This window comes from Diceros bicornis, chromosome 24 (assembly GCF_020826845.1).
Source record: "Diceros bicornis minor isolate mBicDic1 chromosome 24, mDicBic1.mat.cur, whole genome shotgun sequence".
In the NCBI taxonomy this organism is placed as follows: domain Eukaryota; kingdom Metazoa; phylum Chordata; class Mammalia; order Perissodactyla; family Rhinocerotidae; genus Diceros; species Diceros bicornis.
Genome location: NC_080763.1, coordinates 37,375,695 through 37,396,625, shown reverse-complemented (window position 1 = coordinate 37,396,625; position 20,931 = coordinate 37,375,695). Strand labels below are relative to the sequence as shown.

The window sequence follows — 20,931 nt, the reverse complement described above, 5'->3', positions numbered from 1 at the left end:
TTTTCACAGACATAGAACAAAGAATCCTAAAATTTACTTGGAACAACAAAAGACCCCGAATAAGTAAAGGAATCCTGAGAAAAAAGAACAAAGCTGGAGGTATCACACTCCCTGATTTCAAAATCTACTACAAAGCTATAGTAACCAAAACAGCATGGTACTGGCACAAAAACAGACACACAGATCAATGGAATAGAATCGAAAGCCCAGAAATAAACCCACACATCTATGGACAGCTCATCTTTGACAAAGGAGCCAAGAACATACAATGGAGAAAAGAAAGTCTCTTCAACAAATGGTGTTGGGAAAACTGGATAGCCAGATGCAAAAAAATGAAAGTAGACCCTTACCTTACACCCTACACAAAAATTAACTCCAAATGGATTAAAGACTTGAATGTAAGACCTGAAACTATGAAACTTCTAGAAGAAAACATAGGCAGTACACTCTTCGACATCGGTCTTAGCAACATATTTTCAAGCACCATGTCTGACTAGGCAAAAGAAACAATAGAAAAAATAAACAAATGGGACTACATCAAACTAAAAAGCTTCTGCACAGCAAAGGAAACCATCAACAAAACGAAAAGACAACCTAACAATTGGGAGAAGATATTTGCAAACCATACATCTGATAAGGGCTTAATCTCCAAAATATACAAAGAACTGATGCATCTCAACAACAAAAAAACTAACAACCCAATTAAAAAATGGGCAATTGGACGTTTCTCCAAAGAAGATATACACATGGCCAACAGACACATGAAAAGATGTTCAAAATCATTAACTATCAGGGAAATGCAAACCAAAACTACAATGAGATATCACCTCACGCCTGTCAGAACGGCTATAATTAACAAGACAGGAAACAACATGTGTTGGAGAGGATGTGGAGAGAAGGGAACTCTCATACACTGCTGGTGGGAGTGCAAACTGGTGCAGCCACTATGGAAAACAGTATGGAGATTCCTCAAAAAATCAAGGATAGAACTACCATATGATCCAGCTATTCCACTGCTGGGTATTTATCCAAAGAACTTGAAAACATCAATGCATAAAGATACACGCTCCCCTGTGTTCATTGCAGCGTTATTCACAATAGCCAAGACTTGGAAGCAACCTAAGTGCCCATCAAGGGACGAATGGATAAAGAAGATGTGGTATACACCACATTCCATTGTGTATATTGTGGTATACACAATGGAATACTACTCAGCCATAAGAAACGATGAAATCCAGCCATTTGTGACAACATGGATGGACATTGAGGGTATTATGCAAAGTGAAATAAGTCAGAGGGAGAAGGTCAAATACCGTATGATTTCCTTCATTAAGTAGTAGATAATAACAACAATAAACAAACACATAGAGACAGAGATTGGATTGGTGGTTACCAGAGGGGAAGGGGGGAGGGAGGAGGGGGAAAGGGATAATTCGGCACATGTGTGTGGTGATGGGTTGTAATTAGTATTTGGGTGGTGAACATGATGTAATCTATGCAGAAATAGAAGTATAATGATGCACACCTGAAATTTATACAATGTTATAAACCAATGTTACTGCAATAAACAAAAAATAAAAAAAAAAACAAATAAATACATTTTAGTAATGATCTGTATGTCCTCACATTGGATTGAGGCCTTTCCTTGCAGAAAAGCGAGGAAAGGCTCTAACAGTAGGAAAATTACTATTAGAGAGAACAATTCCTGATTGGGGAATTCCCACCGAGTTACATGGTGTCCGGGGAACTCATTTCACTGGACAAATAATTAAATCTATTTGTAATATTTGGCCAATAATGCAGCATTTCCACTGCGTTTACCATCTCCAATCCTCAGGATTGGTGGAAAGAACTGATGGCACGATCAAAATTCAATTGGCAAAGCTTTCAGAAGCATTTAGTCTCTCATGGCCAAATGCTCTTCCGCTAGTGCTCCTCAATCTTAGATCTACGCCCTTTGGTAAACAAACATCGACTGTCTCCTTTCGAAATAATAACTGGACGACCTATGCAATTAGCAAAAGGCTTCTCCACCTGAATGGACTTCAACTCCAGTCTCTGACACCTGACTTCGACTGACCAAGACTAATATCTCCAAACCAGGATGAGAAGAAGACAACATCTGTTGTAGACAGCTGTCCCAAGACTCCGGACCAGGCCTGTATTCCTAACATTATATCTCCTCATTTAAACCCTGGTAATGTTTAAGCTTTATGTAGTTGCTAAAACAATCAATGTCTAGATTGCCTTACCATTTTCCTACACCAATACTTTACCCTTCAAATTTATAAGATAGATTAAAACCTAATTACAAAACCTTTTGTTAATTACAAAAAAGAAAATGCCATTTAAGGTTTTCCTAATGCTATGCTTGTTTTTCCAATCTACATCTGAATGGACCTCTGATGGCAATGTTTTTCTGCAATGGGCACATTCCTTTGCTACACACAAAAATCAGTCCAATTGTTGGATATGCAGCCAAATTCCACTTTCTAACACCTCTGGGTTGCCTTGGTGGGTCTCTCCCTTTCAAGGCACGGATTGGAAAGCTCTAAAGCAATTTATTGTGATAGAAAGATCTAGTTCTAATGTTTGCAGTTCGTCTGATATTACTAATTATGATCCTGAAACACGGCCAGTAGCCCATACTACAAATAACACAGGACACGGCTATTCTTTTGCTGTTACTCAAACCATTCAATTATCCCAACAAACTGCAGATAAACAAAAGAAACCAGACATTACAGTTAAAACTATGGAAGATTTCACACAAATTTGGGATGGATATGTTTGGCTTACTCCTAGCCATGAATCTTTAAACATACCAGCACCTTTATGTTTGGAACAGAGAAATCATTCCAAACTAAATCTACCAAATTACATTCAGAAGATGGGCTGGATACCCCCCGAATCATGTCAAATACCATTATACTTAAAAAAAGTGATTGGTTTGGAACAGACTGGTCTCAAAGACCAGGCGTCTATTGGATGGCTCCTAATGGAACTCGATGGTTATGTGGAACAAACCTCTGGCCTTGGCTGCCACCAGGATGGCTAGGGCGCTGCACTCTGGCTTCCCTTGGATACAGGGAAAGATTCACCCAGAGCTAACATCTGATGCCAATCTGCCTCTCCTGAAGGCCAGATGGGCTCGTTCAGTGTTCCACTGGTATGATCACCTAGCAGCTACATTTGCTCCTTCCTTGGGGCTAGAAGATGTTATATCACATAGACAGGCTCTGACAAAATTTACTCAACAAGCCCTTAATGATAGTCAGGCAAGAATAGTTTTATTAAATACTGAAATGTCTTTAATGAGAATAGCTGTCCTTCAAAATAGAATGGCCTTAGATATTCTTACAGCATCCCAAGGTGGTACATGTGCGATCATTCAAACAGAACGCTTTGTTTTTGTACCTGCCGAGTCTTCCAATGTGTCATCTCTACTAAAGCACATGAAAAAACAGGCTAGGATTTGATTGCTGTGCTCATCCTGTGACCACCCAACTCGAGACAACAGCCACGCCCATGGAGACAGCAGACCTGATACCCACAGTGTCCATCAATCAACGTGCCAACAGGTCAATGTCGCGGCTGTTGTAAAAGGGACATTGCAATCACATGTGGTACATGCTCTTTGATGGTATATAACCACGTTGTACACCTCACTTCTTTGCAGTGTTCCATTTCTTCATGAAAGGACTCTCCCGGGCTATATGATCCTCAAAGGTTGGCTCATAATAAACTCACCCCAATTTTGATCTTAAAAAAAAAAATACACTAGAGGGGTTCAACAGTAGACTAGATGAAGCAGAAAAAAGGATCTATGAACTCGAAGACAGGGCAGTGAAATTTACCCTACCAGAGCAGCAAAAAGAAAAAAGAACCAAAAAAAGTGAAGATAGCTTAAGGAACTTATGGGACAACATCAAGCATAATAACATTCACACTATCGGGGGCCCAGAAGGAGAAGAGAGAGAGAAAGGGGCAGAAAACTTATTTGAAGATGTAATGGCTGAAAACTTCCCTAACCTGGGGAAGGAAACAGACATCCAGATCCAGGAAGCCCAGACAGTGCCAAATAAAATGAACCCAAAGAGACCCATACCAGGACACATTATAATTAAAGTGTCAAAAGTTAAAGACAAGGAGAGAATCTTAAAGGCAGCAAGAGAAAAACAACTTTTTACACACAAGAGAACCCCATAAGACTATCAGATTTTTCAGCAGAAACTTTGCAGTCCAGAAAAGAGTGGCATGATATATTCAAAGTGCTGGGAAAAAAACCAACAAACAACAACTTCCAACCAAGAATACTCTACCCAGCAAACTCATCATTCAGAATTGAAGGAGAGATAAAGAGTTTTCCAGAAAAGCAAAAACTAAAGGAGTTCATCACCACTAACCCAGCCTTACAAGAAATGTTAAAGGGACTTCTTTAGGTTGAAAAGAAAGGGTGCTAATTATTAACAAGAAAACATATGAAAGTATAAACCTCACTGGTAAACGTAAATCTATAGTAAAGGCAATGGATTAATAACTTATAAAGCTAGTATGAAGGTTAAAGATAAAAGTTGTTAAAATAACTATAACTACAATAACTAGTCAAGGGATACACAAGATTAAAACATGCAAAATGTGACATCAAAAACATAAATGGGGGGGAGTAAAAATGTAGAGCTTTAGAATGCATTCAAACTTAAGTTGTTACCAAATTAAACAGACTATTACAAATAGAAGTTGGCATATGTAAGCCTAATGGTAACCACAAAGCAAAAACCTACAGTAGATACATAAAAGATAATGAAAAAGGCATCTAAGCATACCACTAAAGAAAGCCATCAAACCACAAAGGAAAAGAGCAAGAGAAGAAGAAAGGAACAGAGAGGAACTACAAATCAGCCCAAAAACAATTAACAAAATGGCAATAAGCACATACCTGTCAATAATTACTTCAAATGTAAATAGACTAAATTCTCCAATCAAAAGATATAGAGTGGCTGAATGGATACAAAAGCAAAAATCCATCTATATGCTGCCTATAAGAGACTCACTTCAGATGTAAGTACACACACAAACTGAAAGGGAAGGGATGGAAAAAGATATTCCATGCAAATGGAAACCAAAAGAAAGCTGGGGTAATTATACTTATACCAGACTAAACAGACTTTTAAAAAAAGGCCATAATAAGAGACAAAGAAAGGCATTACATAATGATAAAGGGGTCAATCCAACAAGAGAATTTAGCATTTGTAAATATTTATGCACCAAACATAGGAGTCCCTAAATATATAAAGCAAACATTAACAGACCTAAAGGGAAAAATAGTCAGCAATATAATAATAGTAGGGGATTTTAATACCCCACTTACATCAATGGATAGGTCATCCAGACAGAAAATCAATAAGGAAACATCAGCCTTAAACAACACATTAGACCAGATGGACTTGACCAGTATATAGAGAACACTCCATCCAAAAGCAGAATACACATTCTTCTCAAGTGCACATGGAACATTCTCCAGGATAGAACATATGTTAGGCCATAAAACAAGTCTTGATAAATCTAAGAAGATTGAAATTAGATCAAGCATCTTTTCTGACCACAATAGTATGAAACTAGAAATCAATTACAAGAAGAAAACTGAAAATTCACAAATTTATGGATATTAAACAATATGCTACTGAACAACCAATGGGTCAAAGAAGAAATCAAAAGAGAAATAAAAAAATACCTTGACACAAATGAAAATGGAAATGCAACATACCAAAATCTATGGGATACAGCAAAAGCAGTTCTAAGAGGGAAGTTCACAGTGATAAATGACTACCTCAGGAACCAAGAAAAATCTCAAACAACTAATTTTATACCTCAAGGAACTAGAAAAAGAAGAACAAAGTCCAAAGTTAGAAGAAGGAAGGAAATAATAAAGATCAGAGTGGAAATATATGAAATAGAGACTAAAAAGACAAAAGAAAAGATCAATGAAACTAACAGCTGGTTCTTTGAAAAGATAAACAAAATTGACAAACCTTTAGCTAGACCAACCAAGGAAAAACCAGGGCTCAATTAAATAAAATCAGAAATGAAAGAGGAGACATTACAAATAATACCACAGAAATACAAAGGATCATCACTATGAACAATTATATGCCAACAAACTGGACACCGTAGAAGAAATGGATAAATTTCTAGAAACATACAACATTCCCAGACTGAATCATAAAGAAATAGAAAATCTGAACAGACTGATTACTAGTAAGGAGATTGAATCAATAAAAAACACCTCCCAACAGAAAGAAGTCCAGTAGCAGATGGCTTCCCCAGTGAATTCTACCGAACACTCAAAGAAGAATTAATACCAATTCTTCTCAAACTCTTCCAAAAATAGAAGAGGAGGGAACATTTCCAAACTCATTTTACAAGGCCAGCATTACCCAAATACTAAAACCAGACAAGAACACCACAAGAAAAAAATTTACAGCCAATAGATGAACATAGATGCAAAAATCCTCAACAAAATATTAGCAAACAAAACTCAATAATACATTAAAAGAATCATACACGATGATCAAGTGGGATTTATTCCAGGAATGCAAGGATGGTTCAACATCTACAAATCAATGAATGTGATAATCACTTTAACAAAATGAATAAAAATCATACGATAATCTCAATAGATGCAGAAAAAGCATTTGACAAAATTCAACATCCATTTATGATAAAAACTCTCAACAAAGTGGGTATAGAAGGAACGTACCTCAACATAATAAAGGCCATATATGGCAAGCTCACAGCTAACATCAAACTCAATGGTGAAAAGCTGAAAGCTTTTCCTCTAAAATCAGGAACAAGACAAGGATGCCCACTCTCACTGCTTTTATTCGATATAGTATTGGAAGTCCTAGCCAGAACAATTAGGCAAGAAAAAGAAATAAAAGACATCTAAATTGGAAAAGAAGAAGTAAACTGTCACTATTTGCAGATAACATGATATCATATAGAGAAAATCCTAAAGACTCCACCATAAAACTGTTAGAACTAACAAATTCAGTAAAGTTGCAGGATACAAAATCAATATACAAAAACCTGTTGCATTTCTATACATCAATAATGAACTATCAGAAAGAGAAATTAAGAAAACAATCCCATTTACAATTGCTTCAAAAAGAATAAAATGCCTAGGAATAAATTTAACTAAGATAGTGAAAGACGTGTATGCTGAAAATTCTAAGACATTGATGAAAGAAATTGAAGACACAAATAAATGGAAAGATATTCCATGCTCATGGACTGGAAGAATTAATATTGTTAAAATGTCCATACTATCCAAAGCAATCTAGAGATTCAATGCAATCCCTATCAAAATTCCAATTTTCAAAGAAATAGAAAAAACAATCTTAAAATTTGTATGGAACCATAAAAGACACTGAATAGGTAAAGCAATCTTGAGAAAGAAGAAGAAAGCTGGAGGCATCACATTCCCTGATTTCAAACTTTATTACAAAGCTATAGTAATCAAAACAGCAAGGTATTGGCATAAAAACAGACACATACATCAATGGAACAGAACAGAGAGCCAAGAAATAAACCCACGCACATATGGTCAATTAATTTATGGCAAAGAGCCATGAATATACAATGGGGGCAAGGACAGTCTCTTCACTAAATGGTGTTGGGAAAACTGGACAGTCACATGCAAAAAGAACGAAACTGGACCCCTATTTTACACCATACACAAAAACTTAATTCAAAATGGATTAAAAACTTGAACCTCAGACCTGAAACCATAAAATTCCCAGAAGAAAACAGGCGGTAAGCTCCTTGACACTGGTCTTAGTGATGATTTTTTGGATCTCACTCCAAAACCAAAGGCAACAAAAGCAAAAATAAAAATAAATGGGACTACATCTAACTAAAAAGCTTCTAAACAGCAAGAAATCATCAACAAAATGAAAAGGCAACCTACTGAATGGGAGAAAATATTTGCAAACCATATGTCTGATAAGGGGTTAATATCCAAAATACATAAAGAACTCATATAACTCAACAGCAAAAAAACAAATAATTCAATTAAAAAATAGGCAAAGGACCTTAATAGACATTTTTCCAAAGGAGATATCTGAATGGCCAACAGGTACATGAAAAGATGCTCAAATCACTAACCATTAGGGGAACGCAAATCAAAACCACAATGAGATATATAGTCTCACACCTGTTAGAATGGCTATTATCAAAAAGACAAGAGACAGCGAATGCTAGTGAGGATGTGGAGAAAAGGGAACCCTGCGCACTGCTGGTGGGATTGTGAACTGGTGCAGCCACTGTGGAAAACAGTATGGAAGTTTCTCAAAAAGTTAAAAATAGAATTACCATATGATCCAGCAATCCCACTTCTGGGTCTATACTCAAAAGAACTGAGAGCAGGGTCTCGAAGAGATATTTGTACACCCATGTTCATAGCAGCACTATTCACCATGGAAGCAACCCAAGTATCCATCCACTGAAGAATGGATAAGTTAAATGTGATATATACATTCAATGGCATATTATTCAGCCCTAAAAAAGAAATTCTGCAATATGCTATAAACATGGATGATCCTTGAGGACATTATGCTAACTGAAATAAGCCAGTCACAAAAAGACAAATATTGTATGATTCCACTTATATGCAGTAGTTAGAGTAGTCAAATTCATAAAGACAGAAAGTAGAATGGGGGCTGCCAGGGGCTGGGGGGAGGGGAGAATGGGGCATTATTGTTTAATAAGCATAGAGTTTCCGATTTACAAGTTGAAAAGAGTTACGGGGATGGATAGTGGTGATGACTGCACAAAAATGTGACTGTATTTAATACTACTGAACTGTACACTTAAAAATGGTTAAGATGGTAAATTTTATGTTATGTGTATTTTAACATAAAAAAAATTTGAAGAGGCCGGCTCGGTGGCATAGCGAGCGATTAAGTTTGCCCGCTCCACTTTGGTGGCCCAGGGTTTGCAGGTTCGAATCCCGGGTGCGGATAGATGCACCGCTCACCAAGCCATGCTGTGGTGCCATCCCACATGCAAAGTGGAGGAAGATGGGCACAGATGTTAGCTCAGAGCCAATCTTCTTCAGTAAAAAGAGGATTGGCAACAGGTGTTACCTCAGGGCTGATCTTCCACACCCAAAAAAAAAAAAATTTGAAATTATGAAAGTAATATATGCTTATTCTGACAAAAATCAAATACAGAGGCACATTGACAAATAGCCACTGCCTCCTCCCCCAAGTTGTACAAATAATTTAAGCTCCTATCAGGTAACACAGAGATGCCATTAGCCTACACTGCTGAGCCAGCATTTTCTTTTTATAATTTTTTATTTATTTATTTTTCCCCCAAAGCCCCAGTAGATAGTTGTTATGTCATAGCTGCACATGCTTCCAGTTGCTGTACGTGGGACGCGGCCTCAGCGTGGCCGGAGAAGGGGTGCGTCGGTGTGCGCCCAGGATCCGAACCCGGGCTGCCAGTAGCGGAGCGCGCGCACTTAACCGCTAAGCCACCGGGTGGCCCATGAGCCAGCATCTTCTGAGAGGGGGAGAAAATTCCTTTATCACAATGAAGAATATAATTAAATACGGCTGTCTAGGAAGCAATGTACAAAGCAGAGAAATTATTTTTTTGCAGAAATGAACAAGAAAAAATTTAAAAATAAAGAGTTAGGTCTCAGACAGATGAAGTGAAAGCCCAGGGACGTTCTGGGGGGATGGAGGGCCACTGCTTAGTGGTTAGGAAGATGGTCTGTGCATTTGCTCCCTGAAGCTTAAGCCCCCACCCAATGGAGACTTAGGGGAAATAATTCCTATTAAGTAGTGGTAAAAAGGGGGCAGAAGATGAGGAAGAGCCAGTGATTACATACATTTATAAAGTCTTCTACAGGTATCACTGTGAACCTCAAAATTATCTTGTGAAGTCACACAGGGAAAATGTTCTTGTTCCGATTTTATGAATTAAGAGACTTCTATCGCAAGTAACTTGTCCAGGTCATCCAGCCTTTCCAAGCCTTCCAGGCCTGTAACCTGGGCACCATCCAGTTTACCTGACCCCCTGCCTCACAGGGAACAAGGATGCTGAGTCAACTCCTTCTGAACCGGGTGAGGCGGCTCAAGCCCATGAACTGCTGATAACATCAATGATTATGAATCAACACAGCAGCTAACTGACCCTCAAAACATAAATTCCTGACCTGGCTGTGGTCCAGGGACTGTCAATATCCCCGGGGACAAATTCTCTAATCACGGCGAGAAATGTCTCACCGCAACTGTCAGAAAGCATTTATCCAACCTATTTCTTAGTGTGAAAGATTACCTTACCAAAAAAATAACTTCCAAGATCCCCTTCTTGTCCTTCCAAAAGAGTTAGGGTCAATGTGAAAACAATTTTGGCCCCACCGGCATCCTTTACTTTACCTTCTAAACCAATACGCATGTGGATAAATATTATATCTATTTTCCAACCGATTTTACCATACGGGCAATTAAGGAATTAATGAATTTCTGGTGCACAAGAAAACCACACAGACTCGAAATTTTAGTTCCTCCGCAGTCTCATACTTTCTTTTCTGTCACCCTGACTTCCACACTTCTCTTTAGGGACCCCTCACTGCCCACTTGACTCCTGGGGCCACAATCTCATGCCCTCACCGGTCCAACAAGGTGCGACAGACCTCCGCTGCAATGCCACACTTCACCGGCAGATGCCGCAGCCCCAACACCTGACAGGGCCAACTTTCGAATTGTGAACCCAACAGGCAGGCTTTTAGTGCCTACTGTATACTTGCCAAGCATTGCGCAAGGCCTTCAGGTCAACCGCGCACTGCTGGCTCATCTGGGAAACGCGTGAGCAATAGACAGATTAGTTAAATCGTATCAAGTGCTTTGAACAGTGACTGAATCTTAGTGTGAAATTATTACCAGCCCAAGGTGAGGTGGCAGAGACGGGCCGGAACTCGGGTCCACCGCAGCTGACTCAGCAGGGAGGTCTGGGCCCAGGGCTGTTTTCCATCCCGTTGGGGCCCTTGTCCTTTTTCCTGTCGCCTGCCACCAAGCTGCTGCTATGTGCTCCAAGCTGGAATCCAAATGTGGCTCCTTTCCGGCAAAGGGGCGGTGGTGTTGGGGGTGGGAGTGGTGTCACAGTCGGGGCAGGCCCAGGTCGGTGCGGCCGCATCACGGGCTTCCTGCGGGAACTTGCAGAAGGCAAGCATCCGGGAGGTGGCAGGGTGGGGCGCAGAAGGTCGCGCGCTCCTACGGTCTAAACTCAACACCAAGTTTCCTCCTTTGACCTCCGGGCCTGTGCCCCACCTGCCCGCGGGACCGACCCCGGCACGTGGGGCGCGCGGGCTTGGCTCTCCCGCCACGGGCCCGGGCGGGGCCTCTCGGCGGCACTGGAGGCCGATAGGCTGCACCTGCCTGGGGCGGCAGTCTCGGGGTCGGGCCCCGCTGTGCCCCCAGCATACGGCGGGCGGGGCGCGACCTCAGAAGGTAGGGGTGCCCAGTCTCCCGCGCGCAGCCCGGAAGGCACAGACGGGTGCTCTGGCCGCACTTGGCGCCGGGGCCCCGCAGCGGACGCACGCGCGCAGGGAGACGCCACGTGCTGGGGCCCCAGGCGCGCGGAGGCTGCGCTCGGCGTACGCGCGGCGGCGACCCACATGCGGGCTGCCGGGACCCGCCGCGCGGACGCAGCCCACCCCCACCCACGTGCGGACCGGCGCCCCCTCCCGGCGCCCCGCGCAGCCGCGCCCGCGCCCCGGCTCCCGGCCCCGGCACCGCGAGGCGGCGCGCTGGCTGCCCAGGGCGGCCGAGGGGCGGGGCTGCGCGCCGCATTGTTCCTCCCCAAGCGGCGGTCCCTCCCCTTCCCCCAGCCCCGGGCGGGGCGCGGGGCCGCCGGAGCCGCGGAACGTGGGCTCGCGCCCCGCCTTTGTCTCCCGGGCGCGAGCCGCCGCAGCCCCGCGCCCGCTGCTCGCTGCCGGAGCCGCTTTGTGCCGCGGCGCGGGGCGCGGAGCCGGCGGGCGCAGCCTCAGCATGGACGTGACCGTTTCGGAGCTCATGGAGCTCTTCCTGCAGAGCCCGCTGGTGACCTGGGTGAGTGCGCCCGGCTCCCCGCCCCATTGTTGGTGCACCGGCTCCTCTCCCCGCCGCCCGCGGTCGCCGCAGACCGGATCGGCGCGGGGGACTCAGCAAGTGCTCCCGGCCGGGGTCGGGGGCCGCGTCCCGGGGTCCAGAGGCGTTTCCAGCTCTGGAGCCGGCTCTCCCGGCCCGGCCAGGGGCTGAGCGGGTACACCTGTTCCCACTGGGGCGCCGGGCTGGCGGCCCTGGAGTGGCAGGGTCCGAGCGGTCACCCTGAGTGTCATTGCTTGACCACTCAGGAGAAGGATCCACTCCCCAAAAATATCCTCGTGTAGTTTCTGAACCCCTGAGACCAGCGGGCGGATGGCGGTGGGGATTGGGGGGCTCCCAGTGGGAACGTATACAGGCTGGGGTGGGCGCAGTGATTTCCAGTGGATTTGAGACGTGAGAAATTTATTGAAAAGTCCCTTTTATTTTTTTCCGCTTTGGGAAGCTGGAGAAAAGTGGCGAGGAAGTTTTCCTCCTGCTGTCTCGCGTCTGTTGCTTGGCGCGGGGAGGAAAGAGAGGCCCTGGAGAAGGGTGGGCTTGGTGCCTGCTGAAAGGTGGGTGGGCGTGGGGGACCCGCTTTTGCCCACCCGGGCCCTGCCTGCCCTTTCCCCCGGAGAGCTCTAGACTGTGCGCGTGGGGTGACTTTTCCTGCTTTTCTCTCCGCCTCCTCCCCGCAGGTGAAAACTTTTGGCCCATTCGGAAGCGGCAGCCAGGACAACCTGACAATGTACATGGATTTAGCGGACGGCATCTTTTTGAACCAAATCATGTTGCAAATGTAAGTTCTGTTCAGGGAGGAAGGAAAGAATGATGCTTTAGAAAGTTTAAGGTTGTGGAAATGGAATGTGAGGTTACAACAGGAGGGTTCTTTGCACGTGGGGCCACTGGTATCGCAACATTTAAGGTGCCTTTTCGCCATTCGTGAGGGTATGAGGAACTTCAGGACAGCATGTTGGCGGCTTGTTTGATGAAGGAAATTTGGAATTGAATGACTGTCATCCACATGGTGTAAGTAGTGCAGTTGACTTAAAACTCGGGTAAATTGTGATTTGAGCCATGAAATGAAAAAACCCTCTTTCATCTTGGGGGCAAGGAAGTGTGACGGAGAGTGTCTGGTTACAGGAAGTGTCTGGATGGGTGGGGAGCATCGGTGAGTGACTATAAAGTTTCATTCTGAGTTAGGATGGGTGCATTTCTGAGCTCCCTTTCATTCATCTTCCATTTTCAGTGGCCCCATAGCAAGTGCAATTGGTTAAGTCCCTTCTTATGAACTGGATTTCAAGTCATTGTGTTAAGAGAGGCAGGGGGAGTCAGAACGCTGTGGTACTGTTTGTTCTGAAGCATGCAGCTTCAACAGGGTCTTGGTGGAAGTTAAATTTGCTAGCATGTGTATCTGACCACATCCTTTCCTGTTGCTGAATTCTGCTGGGCCTGTCTATCTGTCTGATTGACAGCCTGCCACATGTAGGTGTTGGCTCCTACCGGTGTAGTCTGTTTTTAACTCAGAAACTGCAGGGAACATATTGGAACTGTGTGTCAGTATGATTCACAGGCTCTTGAAGCAAAATAAAACAGTCTTATGTTCTCTGTGGATCAGCCCCTTATGCTCACCTGCAACTAAGCAAGTTGTCCTACTTGAGTATGAGCCCATTAGCTAATGAGAATCAACTCCCTTTGTAGCCCACGCAGGAGGAGGAACAGTTAGCTTTGGCATATTCAGAAAGTGGTTTAAATAGGTCTACCTGCAACGGTCTGTTTTAAAAAAAATTTCCCGAGAACATTGCTCTTTTTGTGTTAATAAGTCATTTGGTGTCATGCTGTGGGAAAGACACTTTAGTTTTAATGTCTTTTTTTTTTTTAAGGCACTCCCAATCTTGTGTTTGATTAGATTCTAAAATGACAAATCTGTTGTCAGCCTTGGCAGCACTTCTCCGAGAACACTGATGAGAATGAGCTTCCCTGGGGTTGTCTGGTGGCATATTCAAGTTCTGGCAGCTCTTCCCCCCGTTCTGGTAGACCCCGAAAATTACAGGATTCCATTGGTGCAGTGACCAGTGAAACTTCAACCTGTCCTTACCCAAGCCCAAGACTGTTTAATTAAAAAAACCAGCAGTATCCCCAGCCTTTTCATTCAGCTTTTACACCCAGGCAGAGGGGAGAACAAAAGCTCTGAGACTGTTTCTCTTTCTTCCCTGACCTTTCGAATTCCTGAAGCGTTTACCACTTGCTTGTAAATCAGGAGAGCCTGTTGGACCATTCCTTCGAGAAATGCCAGCTCGTCTCTTGTTCACTCTTGGCCCATGGCTACATTCTGCTTGAAGGGCTTCTCTCCTCCCCTTGACAGTTTCAAATGTTATTTTCTCCTCTGTAATATGCCAAGGTAGTCGTTCTGGAAGTGGGAACTGATCAGTTAGCAGCTCTTAAGGCCTCAAGCAGTGCTTCTGGGTCCTTCTGGCCAGGGTCAGGCACAGAGGAAGGGGCTGCGGGGAAGCTGTTTGGGTGGCTTTCCAGAAGGAAGAAATCAAGGAGAAAGTGGCACTGGCAGCACACAGCTTACCAATAGGGTGATCAGAGTAAACCCTGCTCCAGGTGATAGTAATTTTTTGTTTGCTCCTCGAAGTGGGTGGGGATCGACTGGAAAGGGGGCACAGGGAACTTCTAGGGGCGGTAGAAATGTTCTATGTATTGACTAGCATATGTTTTATTTTTCAAAACTCGTCAAGCTGTAACTTAAGATATATGCATTTCATTCTATGTAAAAATTACCTCAATTAGAAAAACACACAAAAGAATTCCAGCTCTAGTGTCGACAGCCTAGGTAGCCAGCCTGGGTTCGATCTGTAAGTCTCTCTCATACGAGCTATGTGACCTTGGGCACATCTCTCAACACCTCAGTTTCCTCATCTGTAAAATAGGGAGTGAAGTGCCCCCCTTAAGAGTTGGTTGAGAGGATTAAATGGAATGATCAGTGCCTGCCACTTAATAGGGGTTGGTGTCAGTTGTGTATTCACCATCTTAATCCAGAAAGGATTTGAGGCACCCCATAAAAGTTTTTTTCTCGGTCTGCCTTTCTCCCACATTCGTAGTCTCCTAGATTACTGCATGGTTCTTAGCCTTAGCCCTCTCTGAACGAGATCAAGGGCAAAACGGGACTCTGGGACGAACGAGGCTAACACCATACTTAAGCGAAGCCTCTGTTCTCACTTCTGCTAAATGGAGAAATGTCAGGCTCACCAGCAGGTAAGTGATAAGGCTAGTCTGTCTTATCTCCCATGCTGGTACCTCCAACTGGGTGCTATTTGCCTCTTTTGATAAATTCTCCCCAAGTTGGTAGGACCTGAGAAAATTGCAGAGAGCAGTATGCTAACTCGGTTACTGGAGCTCAGATGAGAGGCGTGTTACCTAACACTTCAGAGCCATATGGAAGCTGCTAAAAGTCACGTGACTGTACCTGGGCATTGTCTCTGGCAACTGAAGTAGGCTGCGGTAGTAGTCCCTTGGCCCTGGCCTCCCGGTGACATCAGTGCCTGGAAGCAGGAAAGCCCTGTGAGCTCAGCTTTCAGGGGAGGCCCAGGTCTAGGAGAATTCTTGAATGAAAGTGTGGCATTGAGTGGCGTGGATGGAGGTGCATGGGAAACTTGCTGAATAGTTCCTCTGTAAATGCGGTTTCTCTGGGTACTGCTGGTACCCAAGGGAACACGAGGTGTCTGATTCAGTGTGGACACCTTTTGCACTGTCTCGTAGGAAAATTATTTAAGAGCTTTGACTCTAGCATCAGGCAGACAAGTTCAAATCCCCCCTTTGCCACTTACTAGTTCTGTTACCTTGGGCAAATTACTTAAACTCTCTAAGCCACAATTTCCTAATCTGTAATAAGGGGATGGTATTTTATAAATTTGGGGAGGATTAAATAAGATTATGCATATAGAAAATGCCCAACAAATGTCAGTCATCATTATTAGAGTGAGGCCCAGAGCTGGGTTTGTGTGTGTCTGCCCGTGTGCAACTGTGCATGTGAGAGTGGACAGCTGATTTGATGCGATGGCTGTTGAGTGCAGTTGGGGACTTTTGACTGGGGCTGAGAGCTTGTGCCTGTGCAAGGCCTGTGGTAAATCCGACATGATTTGCTTTTTCAGACTCTTTTCTAACCCCTGGTGCTAGCTGCAGAATTCCAGGTAATATATTAATTATCCAGAGGTTGGAAATATCAGGCCAATGGGAGAGTTTCTTAAGCTTCCTAAAAGCCTTTGAAGGGTAGTTTTTTTCCCCTACTGTGCTGGAAGAGGAGTTATGTTCCCATTTTTCAGAAATAAAAGCTGAGGATAAAAGGGCAAATAGTTATTAGTTGAATGCGTTTGTGTTGGTGCAAAAGCATTGGAGCAAAAAAAGATTCTTACTCATGAACTTAATTTCCTTTTTTGGCTGCAGCATGTGACACTCACGGGGACTTTGAGTCCTTAAAAATTATGCAAAAAATTCATGGTCATCATAGGGGAGTAGGAACATACAGATGAGCAAAATAAAAATTGCCTGGGCCGGCCCTGTGGCCAGGTGGTTCAAGTTCAGGCACTCTGCTTCGGTGGCCTGGATTTGTGGGTTCAGATCCCAGGTGCCGACCTTCACCACTCACCAACCATGCTGTGGGGGTGTCCCACATAGAAATTAGTGGAAGATTGGCACAAATGGTAGCTCAGGGCTAATCTTCCTCCAGCAAAAGAAAGAGGAAGATTGGTAATGCATGTTAGTGCAATCTTCCTCAGCGGAAAAAAAAAAAAAATTGCCAAAATATAATTTTGCCATGTGGGCGTAGCACTATTAATATTCTGTTGCCTTCCAGATGTTGTCTCTGGTATATATATTAATATATGTTCCTAATGTATTTTTATACAAATTGGGCTCATGCTACTATTAACATCCTTTTTCTATTTTTTTTTTTTTTTTTTTTTTTTTTTTTTTTTTACACCTTGCTATATTATAAACAGCTCCACTATCTGTATCAAGACATAGTTTCTTGATTCGGTTTTGAACTTAGGAAGTCTTTGGAATATAACCAAAAGTTGGGGGCTGGCTTTTTCACAAAGGAGGGGGGCAAGGTTGCTATATAAATGTAAATTATAACTCTCTCTTTAAAATTCTAGGGAGAGCTGATTTCCTTTTTTCTAGTTAGAAGTTTTTATGAGAAGAAAGCCCTGGGGGGCCCCACACTTCCAACTTGGAACTCTCCAAGTTCAGACAACTTATCAGATGCTTACACCTGTGTCCTCTAGGGTCCTGACGTGGGGCTGTCAAGTGAAGAGGATCCTAGTTATCAATGTAGGGGAATTGCAGGTCAATGGTTCTATGATGCCCTCTTCCTGGGACATAGGACCAAGTACGGTCCAAGTTTGCCAGTACAGACCTGGCCTTCGTAGCATGATAGCCTTTTAGGGCTGGAAGCATCCTGTAGTCATTTGGAAGGTGAGCAAACTGTGGCCCAGAGAACTTTGGCCAGTCCCAGCTCCCAGACTGGAATCAGCGGCTCCTGACCCATTTCCTGCCGCACGGAGAGGCGGGGGTTACGCTGGGTAGAATGGGGATAGGCCTTCCTTAACCGTAGTTAACTTCTGCTTCGATTTGTTTCCTAATAACCTCTCTTTACCCTGAGAGCCTTAGTTAAAGGAGGGAGCACTAATGATCATGATAATTAGTCTAATTACACATATCGTAAATGTCAAGGCTCTTTTGGAGTACAGTTTCAATTAGCTGTTGCTTCCCAGAACTGGGGAGAATAAAAGCAGGGATGGTCAGAGGCTTCCCTGCTGTCACCTGTCGGACGCCCACGTCCCCACCCTGGGTGTGTGTGGTGCCTTTGCATGTGCGGTGAACGTCCCCATGTATGCTGAGGCCCTGCGGCTCCTGGCCCTCCCGGGGTGGTCCCGTCTGACCTAAATGAAAGCTGGGACTGCACTAACAATAAAACAGAGAAAGCTCTGCAGTTCTGTAACTTCTGCAATTTTAAGAAGCACATTTGTCACTTGATAAAATTGCTCCTCATCTCTTAAGGTATCTACCATAAAGGGAGGAGAATTGTACCTTTAGGATAAATTATTTTGTAATGTTAGGTACACTTCTGTAGCTAAAATGCCTTTGTGGTTTATATTCTGAATGCCTCCTCTATTCCTAGATTAATTTCCACTGAACTGTTAACCTTTATTTTCTCAGTAACGGATGGCTCCAAGAGAAACCTGTAACATGTGGATAGCTTGGCTAGACTCCATTACTCTGTGGGGACAACAAGAAATGTTGTCACATGACAATTGAAAAGAGGTTCTCTGGTTGCCCCAAGGTACCCATGTGACTGTTTTAGGGGATACAGGATGATTGAATAAAATCCATGGCTGATTATTGCATGTAATGTGTAAAGGGGTTTGCGTATACACATTACAGTTTAGGGACTCATAGTGGATCTATCAAATATTTACCTAATCGTTGAATTTTGAACAGCTTGTGTTTTGTAAAAACAAATTGTATTTCCAGTGACATTTGAAGTGATTTCTGTTTGTAGATTTTTTTTCTATTTGTCAGTTTTCTCTTAATTATTGGCTTTGAATGAGCCAAAGGGCATTGAGATTGATTTCCTTAACTCCCCAAACTCCCCCTCCTGTGCGGCCCTCATCGTCGAGGGACGTGGTTACTGAGGAAGGAGGACGAGGCTGCCTGTCTTCTGTCATACCAGCCCCCAGGAGGCTCAGCACCCGTATCACAGGGCTCGGATGACGGATGAAACCGTGAAGACAGCCCTCATTTGAATTAGACAGCCTTCTCGGTGTCTTGGGACAGTAGAAAGGGAGGGAGGGCTTTGTTGTGAAAAGCAGTGTGGGGTTCGTGGAGGGGTGGAAGCCTAATTCTGTTGAGTCTGTTCTCTTTAAATAGAAAATATTTTTTGACACTGAGAATTTTGAGAAATGTCTTGTACACAGATGAGTGAAATTATATATCACTTGGTTCAGATTTCTAGTTTCATCACAACCAGTCCTGACTTCAGCCTGAGATCGGAAAATAAATGACACTTTGGGGGTTTCCCACGTGAGTTATTTGTGTCTCTGTTAGCATTTCTCGTAGGGGGCATTGTACACCATAGTGTCACAGACGGATGATGTCGTTTTTCAAGATAGAATTGTGTTCCTGGAATGTAAATCACAGGCAGGACCAGCCCAAGACCAATTCAGGTGGCAGGGAGGGGACCCCAGGTAAAATGGAACAGTAATGATTTTATTGGTTTAGTAAGTCAGAAATGTACCTTTTTTTCCCCTTTTCTATCTTTCTTGATATTTCACATATTTTGGGTTCTTCAGCTTTTAATCCCTTTAATCTTGAAATATATTTTTGTATAGACTACTGATTTTTGTACAGTGTAGATTTTTGGGTCTGTGTTGACATTTGGTGGTTGTTTATGGGTGTTACTAGCAGTGGGAACGGAAATAACATTGATGAAGGGACTGTGGTGGGCTAGATACTTGGGCGCAGGGAGCAGAAAGGTGATGTGGCCCCCCTCAGGTCCACGGCTTGGCAGTGGCAGAATTAGGATTTGATTCGAGCCACACTTGTCACACCTCTATGCTTGGAGAGAAGCCAGCGCTCCATCTCGTCTGGGAAAGAGGGTGTGGCTAATGCTGGGAGATATAATTTCCACTTTCATCTTTTTTCCACTAGAGATCCCAGGCCAACAAATCAACGCATCAACAAGCACGTCAACAATGATGTGAACCTTCGCATTCAGAACTTGACCATCTTGGTGAGAAACATAAAGACCTACTACCAGGTAAGGGCGGTTCTCTGTTCCCCTAGAGTTCTGCTGTGCATCTGGCAATATCGTCACTCAAACGGTTTCCCCACAGGAAGACGAGAGGAAATGCTGTTCATGGTTAGGCATCTGCTTGCTGCTGCTTGCTGTGTTCTCACTTGCACCTTTTTTTTGGCATTGTGAGAAGGGTCAGATGTTGGATCGCTTTACTTTGTCCAGTGAAGGTCCTTTGAACTGTGTGCAAAGCATCGTGCCTGGTGCTGTGAGGGCCCCAGAGCGAAGCCTCAATTCACAGCTGTGGCCCCAAGCATGCAGTCAAATGGGGACTGGCTAGAACGGGCTCTGTGAGGGGCACCGTGACGTATCGCCCACGGCTCAGTGTGTCTGTACAGGAGCAATTCGAAGGGTTGAGGGAGAGAGAGTGACCACAGGAGGGTTACGTCTGGCCCAAGAATATAATTGATGAGCCCCCAGCTTGCAGATGGGACCACCGGGGTTCATGGTATGGAGTGTCCACTTGTCAGGTGCTCACTGTGTCTCAGTGATTTCGATGGGTTGGGCAAGTGGGCCTGATGAGGAAGGGCTGTTAAAATCCTCAGCCCAGCCTTGGGAAGGTCAGGTGAATCTTTGATGTTCATGATCTTTATGTGGCCAGCATTGATGGGATACAGACTTAAACTGTGCATCTCGGAGCCCTAGTTTTCAAACTTTTTCTTAGCAGTGAAACTTTTTCCCCAAATATGATCTTTTTTCTTGAAACCCCAGGTGAAGCCCTGGTGACTCTGATTGACTTGGGGGTGGGGAGCCTTAGTGCCCTCTGTTCAACCCCCTCCTCGCCCTCCAGGGCATCTCTGTGGGTAATCAGGATGCCAGGGAACACAGTTTAAGCACCCCCACTCAAAAACAAGTCACTTCCAGATGCATGCTGGGGTTTCACTGACCTCTCGACCAGATTCTGCCTCTGAAACCTCTTCCTAGCACTCAACTTCCTGGGCA

At 43.9% G+C, this 20,931-nt stretch overlaps 1 protein-coding gene across 3 annotated transcripts in view; it reads left to right on the top strand.

The window, feature by feature from the left end:
• Positions 1-11,975: 11,975 nt before the first annotated feature.
• The window catches only part of CCDC88C (coiled-coil domain containing 88C), a 127,536-nt gene continuing 118,580 nt past the window's right edge, over positions 11,976-20,931 (top strand). Inside the window, exons 1-3 of one of the 3 annotated variants that reach the window (XM_058567558.1) lie at positions 11,976-12,119; positions 12,830-12,930; positions 19,845-19,953. In XM_058567558.1, the coding sequence (XP_058423541.1) occupies positions 12,060-12,119; positions 12,830-12,930; positions 19,845-19,953 (270 nt within the window). In that variant the 5' untranslated portion in view covers positions 11,976-12,059. Of the gene's footprint in view, positions 12,120-12,829; positions 12,931-19,844; positions 19,954-20,931 lie in introns of those variants that run through there. The other 2 variants (XM_058567557.1, XM_058567559.1) reach the window with 2 other exon arrangements.